Below are 16,809 nucleotides of genomic sequence, written 5' to 3' on the forward strand. Positions count from 1 at the left end.
TACAAACATAAATTAATAGGAATGCATGTTTTAAGCGTAAACACGTTTGACGGAACTCCATCTGGTTGGGTCAAAAATTTGAGAAATAGAGACCTTCACAAACCAAGTCCTAAACATTTAGTGGCCCGAGGTTTCTATAGGTCGTGCTAAATAGGTCGACAGCCACTTAACCATGGGCGTGTGTCAACGTACCAGGGACTTGAAGAAGAATAAGTGAGTGAAGCAAACGACACACCGTAGATAGAAAAGATGCCGCTGCCCTCCACGTGCAAATAGTTGCCCCAGATGAAAAACCCAAATCAGTTTTGAAACGTCGGACTCCTTACTGTTCAGGACTTGGTTGGTTATGGTCCGTATTTCTCTAGTAGACATGCCTGCAATCAGCGGCGTAGACTTTCCATTTTCCCGGTGTGTGCACGCTGAGAAGTTCTCCGGGGGGGGGGGGGGGGGGGGCTTTTCTGCGCAACGTTTTTTTACACCGGCAGTTATCGGTAGTTTATTTTAGGGGGTACATTTTACAGTGTACGTATATCGCCATGTGTCGATCGCTGTGTGCGTTATTTTGTTTACATTCCGCTTCGTTACATGGCACGTATACAACCCCCCCCCCCCTCCCCCCGTAGTCTACGCCTATGCGTGCACTGATTTTCCTAATTACACATAAATATCGCGAAGCACAAATAATATATTTCTAATTTAAATAATATTTGGACATCGGATTCCACGAGCTCGAAACTTCGCAGAATACTGTCTCGGGAGGCTAAAGTTATATTTGGTTTTATGTGCACTTGTTTTGGGTCCTTACTTTATGACTCTGTGCTTTATCAGTCATGTGAGCTCTAATATTTTATTAGGCTGCCGCATATCATCGCGAGACTGCTATACATACTGCACAACTTTACAATTTGAACACTCCCTTTTGCTGAGCTGTGTTACAGCTTAAAGGGGCATTGCAAAAGGACGAACAAAAAACCAAATGCTGCTTCGAACGGCGTGCCTATCAGTGTCAAACACGAGCATTCAGTGACGACATTGGTCTAGAACGTCAGATAATGACGACATAGAATTCTAGAGGTAGGACTGGCTGAATAGGCGCAAGGGACCCCTACTGATCCTTTCAAGCACGTGACTCTCACTCCAATATTTGCATGGCACACCCGTAAATCGGTGGGGCGTTCACATCTTCATAACTGGATGTTAATTTTCAACATTTAGGTATAAGGCCTAGAACTTGGTCTGCCTTCAAGGGCGCGGAGTCTCCCATTTGTGGATGAAATATCAAGCCAGTGCAGTACAACCGCTAGCCTGGCGTCTTTAACGTGCATAACGCAGTAGTGATACACGATCGCAGGCCGGCACAATGCTCATCCAGATCGAAACGGGCAGGGGTGGGGATTGAACCCAGGATCCTGGGCTCTGCAGCGCGAGCTTTCGCTTCACGCGCTCCGAGCTGGTGTGCGCTATTAGCGGCGAGATGTTTTAGTGGCGCCCTCCTACGGTTCCCCCTTGTGACGTCATTACCTTGCAAACAGCAAGTTCGATGGTGTTTGTAAATAGCATGGTGGAAGCTTGAAATCATTGCGCTCTCAAAGGAACACTGCCAACACCGTCAAAATTAAAGTTATTTCATTCCTTTTATTTCCGTCGATGATAAATCCTTTTCTGACGTCATAGTCAGCGTTCGGCCAATCGCGGAAGGCCGACCACAGCGACGCTTTCGGTCGCGCACGTCGCCAATAGAGGCTTTGCAACAGCTGTGCATGGGCGCCGCCGTAACCGACCTTCAGGTTTTGTTTCCTCTGATTACATTTACTTCGCTTTATCATTACCCCAGCGGGGCAGGTTATTGCCAATGTAGGTTTTATGACGTCTTTCTCCTCAGCATTGGCCTTTGTGGAGGCTCGTCAACGCCCGCTTCAGTGGCTGGGCATCTGGGAAAGACAAGAGAAGGTCGGCCATGGCGGCTGTAATCTGGCGCGTGTGCAACGCGTCTATTAGCCGCGAGATGTTTTGGTGGCTCACTCCTATGGTGTCCTCCCGTGACGTCATTATTTCGTGAACAACGAGTTCCATGGTGTTTGTAATTAGAATGTTGGAAGCTCCAAATCGCTTCGCTCTAAAGCAACACTGCCAACACCGTCAAGATTAAAGTTCTTACATTCCTCTTATTACCGTCGATCGGAGGTCCTTTGCTAACGTCATAATGAGCATTCGGCCAATCGTGGCAGGCGGGCCAGAGCGACGCTTTGGATCGCGCACGTCGCCAATAGCCCACTCGGCCACCGATCCTCCTAAAGGTCTGTTCACAAGATGCATCTTTTAGGCGCGCAACAGTTTCGCGACACTCAAGTTTCGCGAAATGTGCTCGTTCTCACGTACCGCTTCACGTGCAACAACGATGACGTTTAGACTCGCGAAAATAGTTTGGGTGTCGACCATAAAGTGGCGCTTCAGTTGAAAGCCAACATCATCATCATCACAATTAGCTATTCAGCGTCGTGTCATTTACTTCCATTTACTTAATTTACTCTTAAATTGTCATTTACTAGTGGTTAAATTGTCATTTACTGCCATTTACTTTATTCACTGTTGAATATGTATAATTTGGATGGAGGTTGACAAAGAAGAAGACTGTTGTGGAGTAAAGCGCGAAACACATGTACGACGAAACCTTCCGATCTGACGTGCGGACTGCCGGAATGAGCTTGAGGGGAGAGGGTTTTCGTATCATCGGAGTGCGTTGAAAACCCTCGCCTCCGACCGTCGTATTGCGCGGTCGGACGTCGGATCGGACGGTTTCGTCGTATATGTGTTTCGCGCTTAAATGAGAGCTGTACGCTGTGCTGGTTTCGAGACGGTACTGTGTACGTCCCTTTTTGTTTCCTTGTCTCAAGGTTTTATTTCTTAATTATGACTAAAAATAGACGCGATTTATCATCATCACGAATTACGTCTTCGTCCATCCCTGGATTTTTTTCCGATATGCTACTCACTTTTCCTTCCGTGGTGCTCGACGTGCTTGCGGAAGCGCCGACAGTAGGGAGTTTTAGTAGATCGTTTTCAAAGGCCCGCTACCGCTACGAGCGCGCGCTTCAGAGCATGCATCGAAGTGGCAGCGCGAGCTCCCGCTACGATTAGCGTGGCCTGAAAACACGATCTACTAAAACTCTCTAGTTCCATCGTTCGTCGTTTCGGTTTTTTTCGGATTTGGCTCGGCTACAACACCGGCAGTGAAGTGGTCTTGTCAAACAGCTCGCTCCCCCCTCAGAGGCCACGTGAGAGCGTTTCTGAGCGGCCATTGGCGGTGCCCTCAGAGTGATTGACAGGACTCGGCAAAGTTTCAGCAAAAGCTTGCTCCAGAAGCGAGGTGTGCGCACAACTTTTTTTAGATGCGCGCGTCCTTTTCGGACTCGTTCAGACGGCGCAACCATTTCGCGAAACTACGTTTGGCGACACTAGATGCGCGAGAAAAATGCATCGTGTGAACGGGCCTTAACCGCTCATTCACACTGGAAGCGGATCCGCGTTCACAAAGCGGTTGCGAACGCGGTTGTATAAAGATCCAGTGCAATTGCACGCGCACTTGATGTCATCGAGTGCGCGTGCAATTGCACTGGATCTTTATAGAACCGCGTTCGCAACCGCTTTGCAAACGCGGATCCGCTTCCAGTGTGAATGAGAGGTTACAATAAGATCGCGCGGTTGTTGAACGCTCTTGTCGTTTAGGCTCTCTATTGGTTCAGAGTCAGAGTAACGACGTCATCAAAAAATAAAAATGTGCTCAAAATTCTGAACCTCTTTTAACTATTCTGTTCAAAATACGCCAGATGTTTTGTTCATTCTATGTTTAATGTGTCGCTAGAGTCCCAGTCACTAATTTAAGCGAAAACAATGCAAATGAAGAAAAAAAAGAACAAAGAAATAGCAGAAACGTTTTGCATGGCCCCTTCAAGTCCAGGGGCTCTAAGCTCGGCACGGAGATATCAAGGCAAGTTCTCCACCGAACTCGCCACCCGCCGCGATTGGTCCGCACCGTGCATGACGACACGCGCCGTCACTCTTTAGGACGTGACGTCAGAACGGAGGCTTTGAGGCGGTCGGAGACTGGCATATTTGCGACGTGCGCGACCGAAAGCGTCGCTGTGGTCGGCCTTCCACGATTGGCCGAACGCTTACTATGACGTCGGAAAGGGGATTTATCATTGACGAAATAAAAGGAATGAAAGAACTTTAATTTTGACGGTGTGGGCAGTGTTCCTTTGAGAGTGCAATGATTTCAAGCTTCCACCATGCTATTTACAAACACCATCGAACTTGTCGTTTGCAAGGTAATGACGTCACAAGGGGAACCGTAGGAGGGCGCCACCAAAACATCTCGCCGCTAATTGGGAACTCGCGGCGAGATGCTGCGACGTCATTGTGATGTGGCAGAAGCCGCCGCGGATAGGAAAAGCTTGCCGGCTCCGACGAGTTTGAGCGAGTTGGGCGCGAGATGAGGGAGAAGCGTCCATAATGGCAGCATTTTTGTTCGTGTTTCGCCGTCGGCGTAGGTATTTGAGGCACGCCAATGTGTTGGACATGGACCACGTTGATTTTCATCAACACTATCGTCTCTCGAAATGCGTGGTAAGGTGGCTGTGCCATGAACTGCTTGGCGAACCGGGCTTGAGACGAAGGAGCCGTGAATGGACCGTCGTCCCCGTCGTTAATCCTACAAACAAATTGTACAAAGTGAATCCTAGAAACAGATGTGTTTTTACGGCAATCTGCAGCCAGGAATGCTATTTATCATTAATAAACAGGCTTTTATAATTATTGTGATTGTTTGCTGCGCTGCGTAAATGCAAGAAAAACGCACTTGGTAAAATTTAGACTAAAACAGTACAGAAGAAAAGCAATGTACATGAATGGCGCAGACCAACAACTGTGTAATTTTTCTCATCTTTCTCCCTCCACACCGTATTTTGACAAACAAGTTGGACGTTAGTGGTTTGTACTGCAGGAGAACATGCCAGAACATGGCGACATTGTTGCCTGTAGATGAGCAATTGAGCCAGTGCAGTACGACTGCTAGCCTGGAGTCTTTAACGTGCATCACGTAGTAGTGATAGACGACCGCACGCCGGTGCGATGCTCATCCAGACAGACACGGGCAGGGGTGGGGATTGAACCCACGATCCTGGGTTCTGCAGCCCGAGCTTTCGCTCCACGTGCACCCGTTTCTGAAAAAAAAATTGGGTTGTGTGTATGTTTATACAGCCTACAACTTGGTCTGCTTCACAGGGGCGACGAGTCTCCCAGCTGTAGATGAGCAATTTAGCCAGTGCAGTACAAACTGCTAGCCTGGGGTTTTTAACGTGCACCACGCAGTAGTGATACACGACCGCACGCCGGTACGATGCTCATCCAGATCGAAACGGGCAGGGGTGGGGATTGAGCCCAGGATCCTGGGTTCTGCAGCGCGAGCTTTCGCTCCACGTGCTCCGAGCTGGTGTGCGCAAGCCCACTCGGCCACCGATCCCCCCCACCCGTTTGTGAAAAACATATTGTGGCTGTGTGGTGGTGTGGGGGGAGAAAGATGAGAAATAAATTACACAGTTGTTAGCCTGCGCCAGTCCTGTATGTTATTTTTCGTTTATTCTCTGCTTTAGTTTAAATCTTTATTAAGTGCGTTTTTCTTACATCTACGCAGCGTAGCAAACCGTCGCAATGTCTAATTAACTAGCCCATATCCAAGCAATATTTGTATAATTAGCATCCGTGCTGTTTCTTATTTGTCATTTACTGATTTAAATAAAAGAATTGGGTTGTGTGTATTTTGATACAGCCTAAAACTTGATCTGCCTCAACGGGTGACGATTCTCCCAGCTGTAGATGGGAAATTTAGCCAGTGCAGTACAACCGCTAGCCTGGGGTCTTTAACGTGCATCACGCAGGAGTGATACACGAACGCACGCCGGTGCGATGCTCATCAACATCGAAACGGGCAGGGGTGGGGATTGAACCCAGGATCCTGGGTTCTGCTACGGAGCTTTCGCTCGACGTGCTCCGAGCTGGTGTGCGCTAGCCCAGCCGGCCACCGAACCCCCGATTAAATAAAACCCTTTACTGCGGAGCGTAGGGACTAATCGGAGCTACGCTGGGGAACTCGCCGCCGCCGCCGGGGGGGGGGGGGGGGGGGGGGAGGGGGGGGGGAGGAAATGTAAGAGGAGGCGTGGGAAACTCGACGGTGCAGAGTCAAAAGAAGCTCCTCCTCTTCCCCGTTACGTCGCATCAGAGAGATTCCTGCCCACGCCAACTTAGCCCCCAGGGCTCGTTTGCTCGAAACGCTAAGCGCGGCTAAAGTTTGCCGCAGTACCTAGGAGAGGGATTTTGGAATCACGTGACTGGCTCGGTAGGGATACGGGGAAACACGGCGCTGGCCCGGTGAGCGAGCGGTCGGGTATTGATAGCACTTAAAAGCAGACAGCTTCCAAATATACATTTTTTTCTAAATTATCCAAGCATCGAGGAGAACGCTGGAAGTGTAATTCTATGTCCCGCGCGCACTGGCCTCCCACTTATAAAAGATTCGAAGTAAATAATCATAATAAGGCTTTGTCGAACGCGCGTGCAAGGCAAAATTTGTTTTAGATTTTTTGCTTTAGAACAGCTACTACAAACGCCAGCACGTGCAATGCGTGTAACTACTCTTGTAGCATGCACCTCGGTGCTTGGGAAATTCAGAAAAAGGTCTATTGGGGCGCTGTCTGCTTTTGCGTGCTATCAGTACCCAACCGATCGAGTCGAGGCAATCCACTTTCCAAAGACGTTGCCATGCCGACAATGATCGCGTTCATTTAGGCTTAGGAATGGCCAGAATCGAAAGACTATCCAAAAAATGCGGCGAGGTCATTGCTGATGCTTTGCGATTTAAGTGAGGTAAGGCAAAGCGAAAGTCTCCTGCACCACTTGTTGGTGACTAACGCGCCCGATATTGCAGCTACAACGACCTATTAGTTCCAAAGCGGGCGGCGCTCACTCACGGGGTCACCGCCATGTTTCCCCGCATCCCTACCGAGCCAGTCTCGTGATTCCGAAATCCCTCTCCTACGTACTGCGGCTAACTTTTGCCGCGGTAAGCGCTTCGAACAAACGGGCCCTGATGCAGCCGATGCTACAAGCGCGAGCATGTGGTCCTGACCACTTGCACAGCAGGAGCGCGCGTGCTTGGACGCTGAAAGCCTGGAGCTCACTCTTTGAGCTTCTGCTATTTTCACACCTAATGTGAAACGGAGTATTGTGTTGAGAACACCACATTTCAGCAGAAAACTGTTTAACATGGTTTGCACGTGACATCATTGCACTATATGCTATATTTCGTTTCAGCTTAACTACAGACGCAGCCGATGCTACAAGCGCGATCTCCGGGCTTTCAGCGTCCCTGCCAAGCACGCGCGCTCGTGCACTGCAAACACTGTGCAGGGCCGCATGCTCGCACTTGTAGCATCGGCTGCGTCTGTACATAGGCTAAAACGAAGTATAGTGGTGAGAGATTTCTTTTTGCTGACAAAATCAAATCCCGTGGTACAATATGCACTCTACAGAAGGTTCGCGCTCAGTGCAACTCATGTATTCAGAAACAAAAATATATTCTTTTTTGGTGCAGCGTCGTGAAGAACGGCGCGAGCGACTGGCACCCCAAAAATCCGCTGGCAGGAGTGATTTTACAACCGAAGTAGTTTTGCTGGATCACGCTGTCTGCTCTGTGCAGAAGATGCGGAGCAGAGGAACCTTTACAACACAGTGTTTTTAACCCCCACCCCCTCTTTTCATTTGACGGTGCTCCTCCATAGGATACATTTTATATCTGAGAAACTCCCTCCTCAGTTTGGGGTGCCGATTCGACAATTATATTTGTGTCGTCTGTTAACAGTAACCCTCCACTTCTTTTATTTTGCACCCGAAAACTGTGAAATTTAAAGAAGACTGTGAGATTTTGAGCGGCTGCCGACGTTCGGCTGTCCCTCAAAGGCTACTATGATCTTTCTTTTCAAGTATCTCTGCCGTACACAATTATAGTTCCATTTATCGTAAGATTAATAATTCATGTTTAGTCCCTTCAATGCCTCTATTCTCGGGGGAAACTTTCTCAGACAGTTCAGCAACAACGAAAACATGTTTGAGTGCCTCAATGATGTGTACATGTAAAATGGTTCATGCAACAATTTTTGTATTTCCAGTAAACACCGCTAAGAGGTAATCCCTGTCGTTGACAGCTTGCGAAAACGCTCATTAATTTTCGTCTCCGCTCAATAGCAGACGGAGAAGGAATAAAGGGAAGAAACAACTTTCCCCTCTTCAACTTGCTATTAGAATAAGCGGCGATGTAATCTGACGCTAATTGTATACCGCCAGTGTTCATCATAGTCATGCGCTGGAATTGGCAAAGAATAAAGCATGGGTTGAACTTTAGACATTGTTAGAGTTTGGCTATTCTCATCCTTGATTGAACACAAGCAAACGCTAATGTTTGGTGATGCTGATTGTCAAGAACCCGAGCACTCGACTCGGGCTCATGACAATCAAGTGCGTCACGGAGTTACATGACTCGCTGTGAGAAGTCGGATGGCATGTGATGTTACGGTGTCAACGACGCTAATACATCGATAGTCCGTTACAACTCAAGAAGGTAGACAAGGCAAAAGACGGCCGGGAAGGAAGAAGCAGATGAAACGCTGGAGAAGAGAGTGGAACCTCCTCCTCTTTCCAGCGTTCCGCATGCTTCCTCCTCCCCGGCCTTCCTTTCCCTCGGCCTACCTTCTTGAGTTGCAACGGACTATATTCACGTGCTGAATTTAAGTCGACTTGACGCGGTGAGTCACGCGACTACGTCGCGGGACCACGTGACGTGACATTATTTGACAGCATGTCTTGTCACCATGACGTCGCGCGACAACGCGACACACGATTAATCGTAGTGCCAATACAAAAGCGCCACGAAAACACACTATTTCTCATACGTTGTGATTCGGTATGTGACAATTTGATCACTACATAGAAATACAGCTGCTAACTTTTACTTCTAAAATACTTATTTTATAATAAAAAAAAAAAAAAAAACCGTGAACCGCTCTGAACCAGTTACCGTTATATTTTCTCCCGGTTCTGCTCCGGTTCAGTTCCAAGATGGTGGCAAAGATTTCGGTTCGGTTCAGTTCTGGTTCGGCTAAAAATAATGACTCTGTTCCGGTTTTCGGTTCGGTTCCGGTTCGACACTCTGGTAGAGATTACCAAGCAAAGATTAAGTGAATGGTGGCAGAAAGCGAGAGAAAAATAGGTATTTACTTATTAACTGATAGCAAGGGTGTTTTATAGCCTCACTTTTTTTTTAGTGCGGAGTGAATATAGTTTTTACATGCAACTATTCTAAGCTTAAATGGTAAAACAAAAAGGCTAAGTGGCGCAAGCTACCGCCCGATCCAAAGGGCTCAGCCGGATTCATCCATCCATCCATCCGTTGTGTTTGCCGGTTGTCCGCTTGCCGCCGTCGCTCACCTTTCGAGCCTTTCCATAGGGAGGCTCAAGCGAGGGTGAACGCAACTGAAAACTTGAAGAGCGTTGGCAATTTAATGGCGGCGCCTGAGAGAGAGGATTCGAGAAAGGATATGCGCCAGTGTTGCCTGCACGAGAGCAGGCGCACGCTCTGTTGCAGCTCTGTTGCTCCATACGCCTTTCCTCCTCTCGCCTCCCATTGCAAGCAACGAGCGCCTTGGCGCAGCCTCTCTCGTTTCCTTCTCGTTCCGAGAATTGTAGACGTCGAGAGGAGAAAGCAGGGTTGCTAGACAAGCAGCAACGTCTAAGATGGCGGAATTTACCATTTTTTCGCGTTAAAAAATACTTAACCTATCGCAACAAAAGTGGTGGCTATGGAAAATTAATCATTTACACCTCGCGTAAATTATTCAAGCACCTTAATGGGCCCCCATGACCTGAGTTAGGAAAGAAAACGACCCTTTGCCCCATAGACTCCCAGCAAAATTTAGCAATTAAATGGCGTCCATGTCCCGTGATCGCCGATCTAACAGTTGCACCCACCCTCACTTGAGCCTCCCTACCTTTCCACTCTAGCTTGCCGACTTTCGGCCGGCCATAACTTTATTCCCACCGCAGTACAGCTTCGCAGGTATTCCTTCTTCACAAAAGTAGAAAGGCTAAAAGTTTTTGCGTTTCTCTTTTTTTTTTTCGTGACAATGTTATGGAGAGGTAGCATTTATAGAGGCCCGAATAATCATTTCGTCCTTGGATTTCATCCTTGGATTTCGTCTTTGAATTTAACATTTTTTTCGCAGATATACGGTACTGACTACGCGGTTGGTCTATTGGGGGAATTTAATATAAACGCGCGATGTCCCCTGCCGCTCCGCTGTGCAGTACGCGAGCCTGGATACCGGCCAGGAAGGACTGGTTTGAACGGCGCCGAGTTTCACTTCGACGTGGACCGCGTGGACATGGAAGAGGAGCGGCCTCCCATGTGGGTGAGGAGGAAACACGCACCGTGGCGCTTGCTTCGCCTCTTGCCTTGTCACGTGACGTGTATGTTTAGATGGGGGAAAGGTAGTCAGCATCGATGAGTGTCTGGTCTACCCGCTCTGGATGATACCATTTTGTTAGTGCAGCACCACCGCTAGCCTGGGGAATTTAAAGTGCATCACATAGCAGTAGAGAGTTTTAATATAATTGGGGGGGGGGGGGGGGGGGAGGTTCCGATCCCTCGGACATACGTCGCATGCACCAAGTCGTCGGCAGTGTCATCGGAACAACCTACTAAAAATCTCCAGTAATACACGTCCGCTTGCCGGTAGAAATTCTAATTCAAACAGAAATGGGCAGGGGTGGGGATTGAAGTCAGTATCCCTGGTGAACTTTGTAGAGTAACGCGCAGTTTACAAAACACGTCCGCCTTTGGCCACAGCAAGTGTGAGCATAGCCTGTGCACGGGAATGAAATTCACGGAAAGTGAAACGTCCGCTCATGCACAGCACCGACAGCAGCGCCCCCGCAGCGGCGTGGTGTCTGGGCCGGACGTTGGTGTTTTCGCTTACCCTGGTCCCCAGGCGCGGTGTCGGCATATCTGGTATGCGAGAGGAAAAAAGAAACGAGATCATTACAATGTGGAAGGAGCAAAAATAAACTATAAAAGAGGAAAAAAAGAATGAGTGCTAACAGTCGTTATAACACCTTCTAGAATTGAGGCAAGGGCAAAACACTGTTTTCCCGTATACCGGGAGTTTCGTGATTCAAGGTGGCACCGCCCGTGTATAAAATGTCTACTCTAGGTCTCACCCTAAGGGGGACTATGGGTCTATGGCAGATCCTGCTTTGAGGAAAGGGGGCGGTTTTGTTGAATCGATTTGTGGGACACCTTCATCACCGCCATCTTGAATTATCGCTAGCTCTAATTACTTTAGATGCAGCTTACCTACACTCGTGAAATAGGTGAGTTAAGTATTACGTAGCTGACCGCCACGAGGAAGATTAAAGTTTCATTAGCGCGGGTTGTAAACTTCTTATGACTCGCAGAACCGAGAACCAAGTTTCCGGAATGCACAAAAACATCGCGGTTGTAGTAGGGGCTCACTAGCGGTCATATAATACTAATTTTTCTATACAGTTGAGTTGAGACTCTCGCCGCAGATGGCGATGGTCCAACAAGATTGTTTAGCATGTTCATAGAATGGTCTCCCGCCGTTGGTAGTGCTCCCCGATGTCGACTGTTTTTTTTTTTTGTCCAGGGGTGGAGGAAGATCCTGGCGGTGAGCGTCCTGGTAAGTAGCGCCGCTGAACCTGGGTCTGCCGCCGCTACGAGGGTTCTGCCGCGCAGGCTGTGCTACTGCTGGTGTCCACCTTTCTCGGGGGCTACTTCCACGGGCTGCACTCGGCCAGGGGCAACCGGGATGCGGCGGCTAACATTTCCCGTAAGTCCCTCGGGCAAAGAAGACGCTGCTGGAGTCCTATTTTGGTCAATGGGAGAACTATAGTGTTCTCGGCTATTGATTGGGCCTCGCGCTACATTTCCATGTAATCAGACCTCGACCCCTACCGCCCCTCCCACTCACTTCAATCCGCCAAGCGTCGTTCGAAGCGCCATCTATATTTTCGTTTCATGTCTGTGCGTTACAAAGAGCCCAGCTGAAGCGCCTTGAGACGATCACAACGCTGCCATTATACTGCAGCGGTCACTCGCGGACCTGCACGTAACAACCATTTTGGCTTCAATCGGTTATTTCGGAGCCGAAACAAATAGGGAAGCCACCCCCGTCTCCCCAGCGGACGCGCCGCGAATTTGCCTCGAAGTTAAGATGAGCCTAGGTCGGGACACGCCACCTGAAATCCCCGCTGAGGCATGGTTGTATTAAAACAATATTAATTGTACCGCAAAACCTTGCAAACTAAAGATTTTAGAAAACATCACGCGCCCCTCATTTTGTACTAAACTCCAATAAAAGCTACTACCAAAATAGTTTTTTTCCGTTGTTTTTTACGTTTCTAGTACGTTGAAACGTACGTATCCTGATCCAGTTACGAAAGCAGCCACCAGGCGGCGCGTCAAGTGACGCTTGGCGAGTCATGGTGAGTGAGGGGGGCGGGGGTAGTGTTCGTGCATGCGGCGTCTATGAGCAGTTCCGTAACTGAGCTAATCTAATAGAGAGTTTTAGTAGATCGTTCCGATACCTCCGATAGCCCCGATAACGATACTGCATGCTCAAGGGAGGCGGTGGCGGAGTATCGGGTATCGTTATCGGAGCCATGGGAACGATCTACTAAAACTCTCTATTAACGTTGGATTTGCCTCGGCGTGACGTCACGAGTTGTAACCCTTGCTACTTACCATAAGTTGCGACGACAAGTTCGATGGTCTGTTTAAAAAGCACGGTGGAAACTAGAAGTCATTGCATTCCGACACTAACACCGTCGAAGTTGACAGTCTGATAATGCTCTTATGCGCATGCATGGTTTGGCCAATCGTGGAAAGCGAACAGCAGCGACGCTTTTGGTCGCGCACGTCGCTAATGGTAGAGGCTGTTGCCGATGAAGTGCCTTGATTTGCCATTGGAGGCGCTCGGTAAGGCTTTTCTGCGACCCAAACGCGGTTCACAGCCTGTCAGCGGACAGTCTGGACGGGGCGCGTCTGGTGATATCTGTTTTTCGGGAAGTACTGCCGTAGAGTAGTGCCAGCAGTCTGCAGTAGCAGTAGCACGTAGCAGGGTGCATCGCTCTCATGTTTGCTTGGGGTGAAAGAGCGCGTTTTTCTTGCACGGAAGCGCAAGGCCCTTATTTAGCCATGACGCTCTTGTGCCATCGTCGAAATAAGGCGCGTTTTCGGACCAGACATAAATAGCCACTGTGCTGGCAGCCGGCGCCTCTAGTGACGAAACTGTCAAAAGACCACCGACTGACGGCTCGATCCGGCGAGGCGCGCGAGTAGAGCAGGTCAGGGCAAGATAAGGCCGCCACGCCTGGTGTGCTTTCGATAGATATACAAATACATTAAAAAAAAAAATTGTGCAGCGTGAAGTTATAGCGTGAAGAAACGCTGCGTCCGCGGCCATATACTGCAAGGTGCGCGCTGGCACATTCTTCTGTGGGCAGGTCAGGATTGCAGTAGGTCGTGCTTTCCTGTCTGCCTCGGGGGGAAATCGGTGGCCGAGTAGGCTAGTGAACGCCAGCTCGGAGTGCGTAGAGCGAAAGCTGACTCCGCAGAACCCAGGGATCCTAGTTTCAATCCCCACCCCTACCCGTTTTGACCTGAATGAGCATCATACTGGCGTGCAGCTGTGTTTCACTACTGCGTTTAAGTCCCTAAAATCGCGGTTGTGCTGCACTGGCTAAATTTCTCGCCTACGGCTGAGACACTAAACGCCAATCGGGGCTAACTCCCGTCTGTATGAGCACACACAGAACACAGTTATTTTTGTCTCTCTTGTATATTTTCCCTAGTCTTGTGGATTAATTTCTCAATATCCCCAAAAATTACTTGATTGAAGCGGAGTCAAATTTGATCCACCAGGGAACATAAGGTAGAACGTTGTTTCCGAAAACATTTACCATGTAAATTCAAGCGTTTGGGCCAAACAGACTAAGAACGTAAACACCAAGGTAAATCAAGATTATCAGAAGCACTGACCTCTATTGTAGTAGGCGGGTCGCGCATAGACGCTAGTCTTGCCAGGGTCAAGCTGCACCATCGGCAGCCATCGCTTGACACCAGCTAATGCACGAAACTCTTTGGGAGAAACGGGGAAAACTGCAATTCTTTATCTTAGGAGTTTGTTCTGCACGATGGAACTTTTATCGAGTTTTCCGGGAATGACCGACAATATTCTGGGCGCAAATATCAAAAGCGGTAGAATACCAATCTTATTTAAATAAATGTTCTTTGATTGAGGGTTGAGGATTGCGACTTCGTTGGGCGTAAACTGTGATGTGGTTCAATGATACAATGGTTGCTGAGAGTCAATGTGGAGTCGTTCGGTATTTTGAACTCATCAGAGCTTAGCAGACGATATGTTAGAAGACCTTTACTGTGGGACATTCGCATCGTTTGAAGCACTTCTACCGAGTACTGTCTGGTGCTACCTTTTGCTTTGAACTGCAGTGAGGGCTTCTGTGACGAACTAAAACTCAGATCGTGTCGTTCAGCGCGATCTGCGTGTCGTTCAGAGCGTGTCGTTTAGTGCAATTTTATAAAAATAAAGTAAATTAAAATAATTACATTAAATGATTAAATTTGGTCCCTAACACCTCCCTGACCCAACCCACAAACCACCGTCGACACATATCCCTATTATTCACTTTCAAGGGGCCGTAATGTATTTAAATTATTAAATTTAATTGCATTAAATTTAATAATTTAATGTAACTGATATAATTTACTTTATTTTTATTTTTATTTAGTGCTTTAATTTAGTAGAGTAATGTAACGATTTTAAGTGATTTATTGGCATTACTTTAGGTGTAAATCTTTGGGTCAAAGTGATGAAGAAGTTTAAAGTCTTAGTTGATAGTCAGCGGTGTGTATGTCTCTGTTTCTGTTTCTCCCTGTCTGTGTTTGGTCCCTACCATTTAGCTGACCGTTTATTTTTTAATTATGTGCCAACTAGTTCAACTTCAGCCTGTTATTTATTAAACCAAAGGCGGTTCAAATTAATGGAAGTGTCAGTTGCCCACCGTATACTTGAAGCTCACTTCAGTATTTCTTTAGTTTGTACATACGTCAGCGAGTTTGTTAAATGTCTAGATGACTTTAATTTCACTTACATTTTATATAAGTGATTCTGGATTTACATTATCATTTTCTATTAAATTTTGTTGCTACTTTGTTAATTGACCAATCTGAGCCAGTTTGATGACGCGCATAGATTATTTTATAATGACATTCAGCAGGCATAGAAATCTCGAAATGTGTAATGTTTTTTTCTTTCTGTGCGTCATCATAAAGACAATTGCTCAAATAAAGAGTGCGTTAAAGAAACCGATTGTGGTGGTGACGATAATAATAATACTAATACTAATAATAGTTTTATTGCTAATGAACAAAACGAATGTGAAGGATTTTCCAAAGGCACTTTGGGCTTGACTGGCAGCAACTTAAAATCGGTGAAATAAGTCGTATGCAAAAGGAGTCATGTAAATTTAAAAAAAAATCCATGAAAAAAAAATAAAATAAAAAAAAGCAAACTAATGTGCACTTTGCAAGCTAACATTTCTCGGAACTTTCTTCAGTCTGTATTTTTTCTTATATTAATGATACTAGAAATTAGCTTATTCAGAAATGCTGTTATGTAGTAACAATGAGTTTTTCTTCCAAATCTTGTAGAACAGCTTGTTCGTTTCAAACATAATGGTGATAATGACAATTTTTAAGATTGATATCCACTTGAAGTTGGTTCTTTAACGAGAGGTTGTTTTTGGGACATCATTACACCATCAAACGAATGCGACAGCACGCACATGCCATGCCCCCGACTGGGATCCCAGAGATGCATATTTAATTTTCACTCATTTCAGAGGAGCTGTTTGACTCCGGATGGCAGCGACTGCCGTGCATAGGAGAAGACGAGACCTGTCCAGAAGGGTGAGCGACGTCTTGGAGCAGTTCGCGCAGCCAAAATCCGTAAAAATTACATTATAATCTGGGGCTGCGTTGAATCCACTTTTGTGGGTCTGTTCGATGCACAATATATGGTCGCCATATTTTGAGCGTCACTTCCTGCGCGAAGCTTGTTTTTGTATATGAAAATGGCGTTCGTGTTTAGACAGCGTAAGGTCGGTCTGTCTTTGAAGTATGTCGACATTGGTTGCGCTGCAGATAACAAATTTAATGAATGCAGTTCTACCGCCAGCCTAGGGTATTTCATGTGCATCACAAAGTAGAATACATGACCGCACGCCGGTACGATGCTCATCGCGATCGAAACTGGCAGGGGTGAGGTTTGAACCCAGGATTCTTCGGTCATTTAGCTCAAGCTCGAGCTCCACGTGTTCCAAACTGCGTTGCGCTAACGCACTCGCCCAGCGATTCCCCCTTTTACATTCACTCAACCGGAATGACAATGGTGCACTTGGCACCACTACTATTCTTGTTTGAAAAAAAAAGGACCGCCACGACTGCGACCTCTGCGGTGTTCAAGATAGGGCCGAGTACTTCCAGGGGACATGTCCAAAGTTCCTGGCAGAATTAAAGACTCACCATGCTGAAAACTCTCGCCGCATCCGACATTTAACTCAGCCCTATTGCTTGGCGACGGATCTCTATCTGACACCAAA

General features: G+C 47.4%; 1 protein-coding gene across 2 annotated transcripts in view; it reads left to right on the plus strand.

Annotated features, from left to right (window-relative positions):
* LOC115309859 (venom phosphodiesterase 2) overlaps window positions 1-16,809 on the plus strand; it is a 131,306-nt gene that overhangs the window by 30,480 nt on the left and 84,017 nt on the right. The window contains exons 2-5 of one of the 2 annotated variants that reach the window (XM_040217336.2): window positions 10,414-10,517; window positions 11,775-11,807; window positions 11,864-11,957; window positions 16,051-16,117. In XM_040217336.2, coding sequence (XP_040073270.2) covers window positions 10,414-10,517; window positions 11,775-11,807; window positions 11,864-11,957; window positions 16,051-16,117 — 298 coding nt within the window. Of the gene's footprint in view, window positions 1-10,413; window positions 10,518-11,774; window positions 11,808-11,863; window positions 11,958-16,050; window positions 16,118-16,809 lie in introns of those variants that run through there. The other variant, XM_029968111.4, reaches the window with a different exon arrangement.

Source organism: Ixodes scapularis, unplaced genomic scaffold (assembly GCF_016920785.2).
Source record: "Ixodes scapularis isolate PalLabHiFi unplaced genomic scaffold, ASM1692078v2 PGA_scaffold8__174_contigs__length_109621045, whole genome shotgun sequence".
Lineage (NCBI taxonomy): Eukaryota > Metazoa > Arthropoda > Arachnida > Ixodida > Ixodidae > Ixodes > Ixodes scapularis.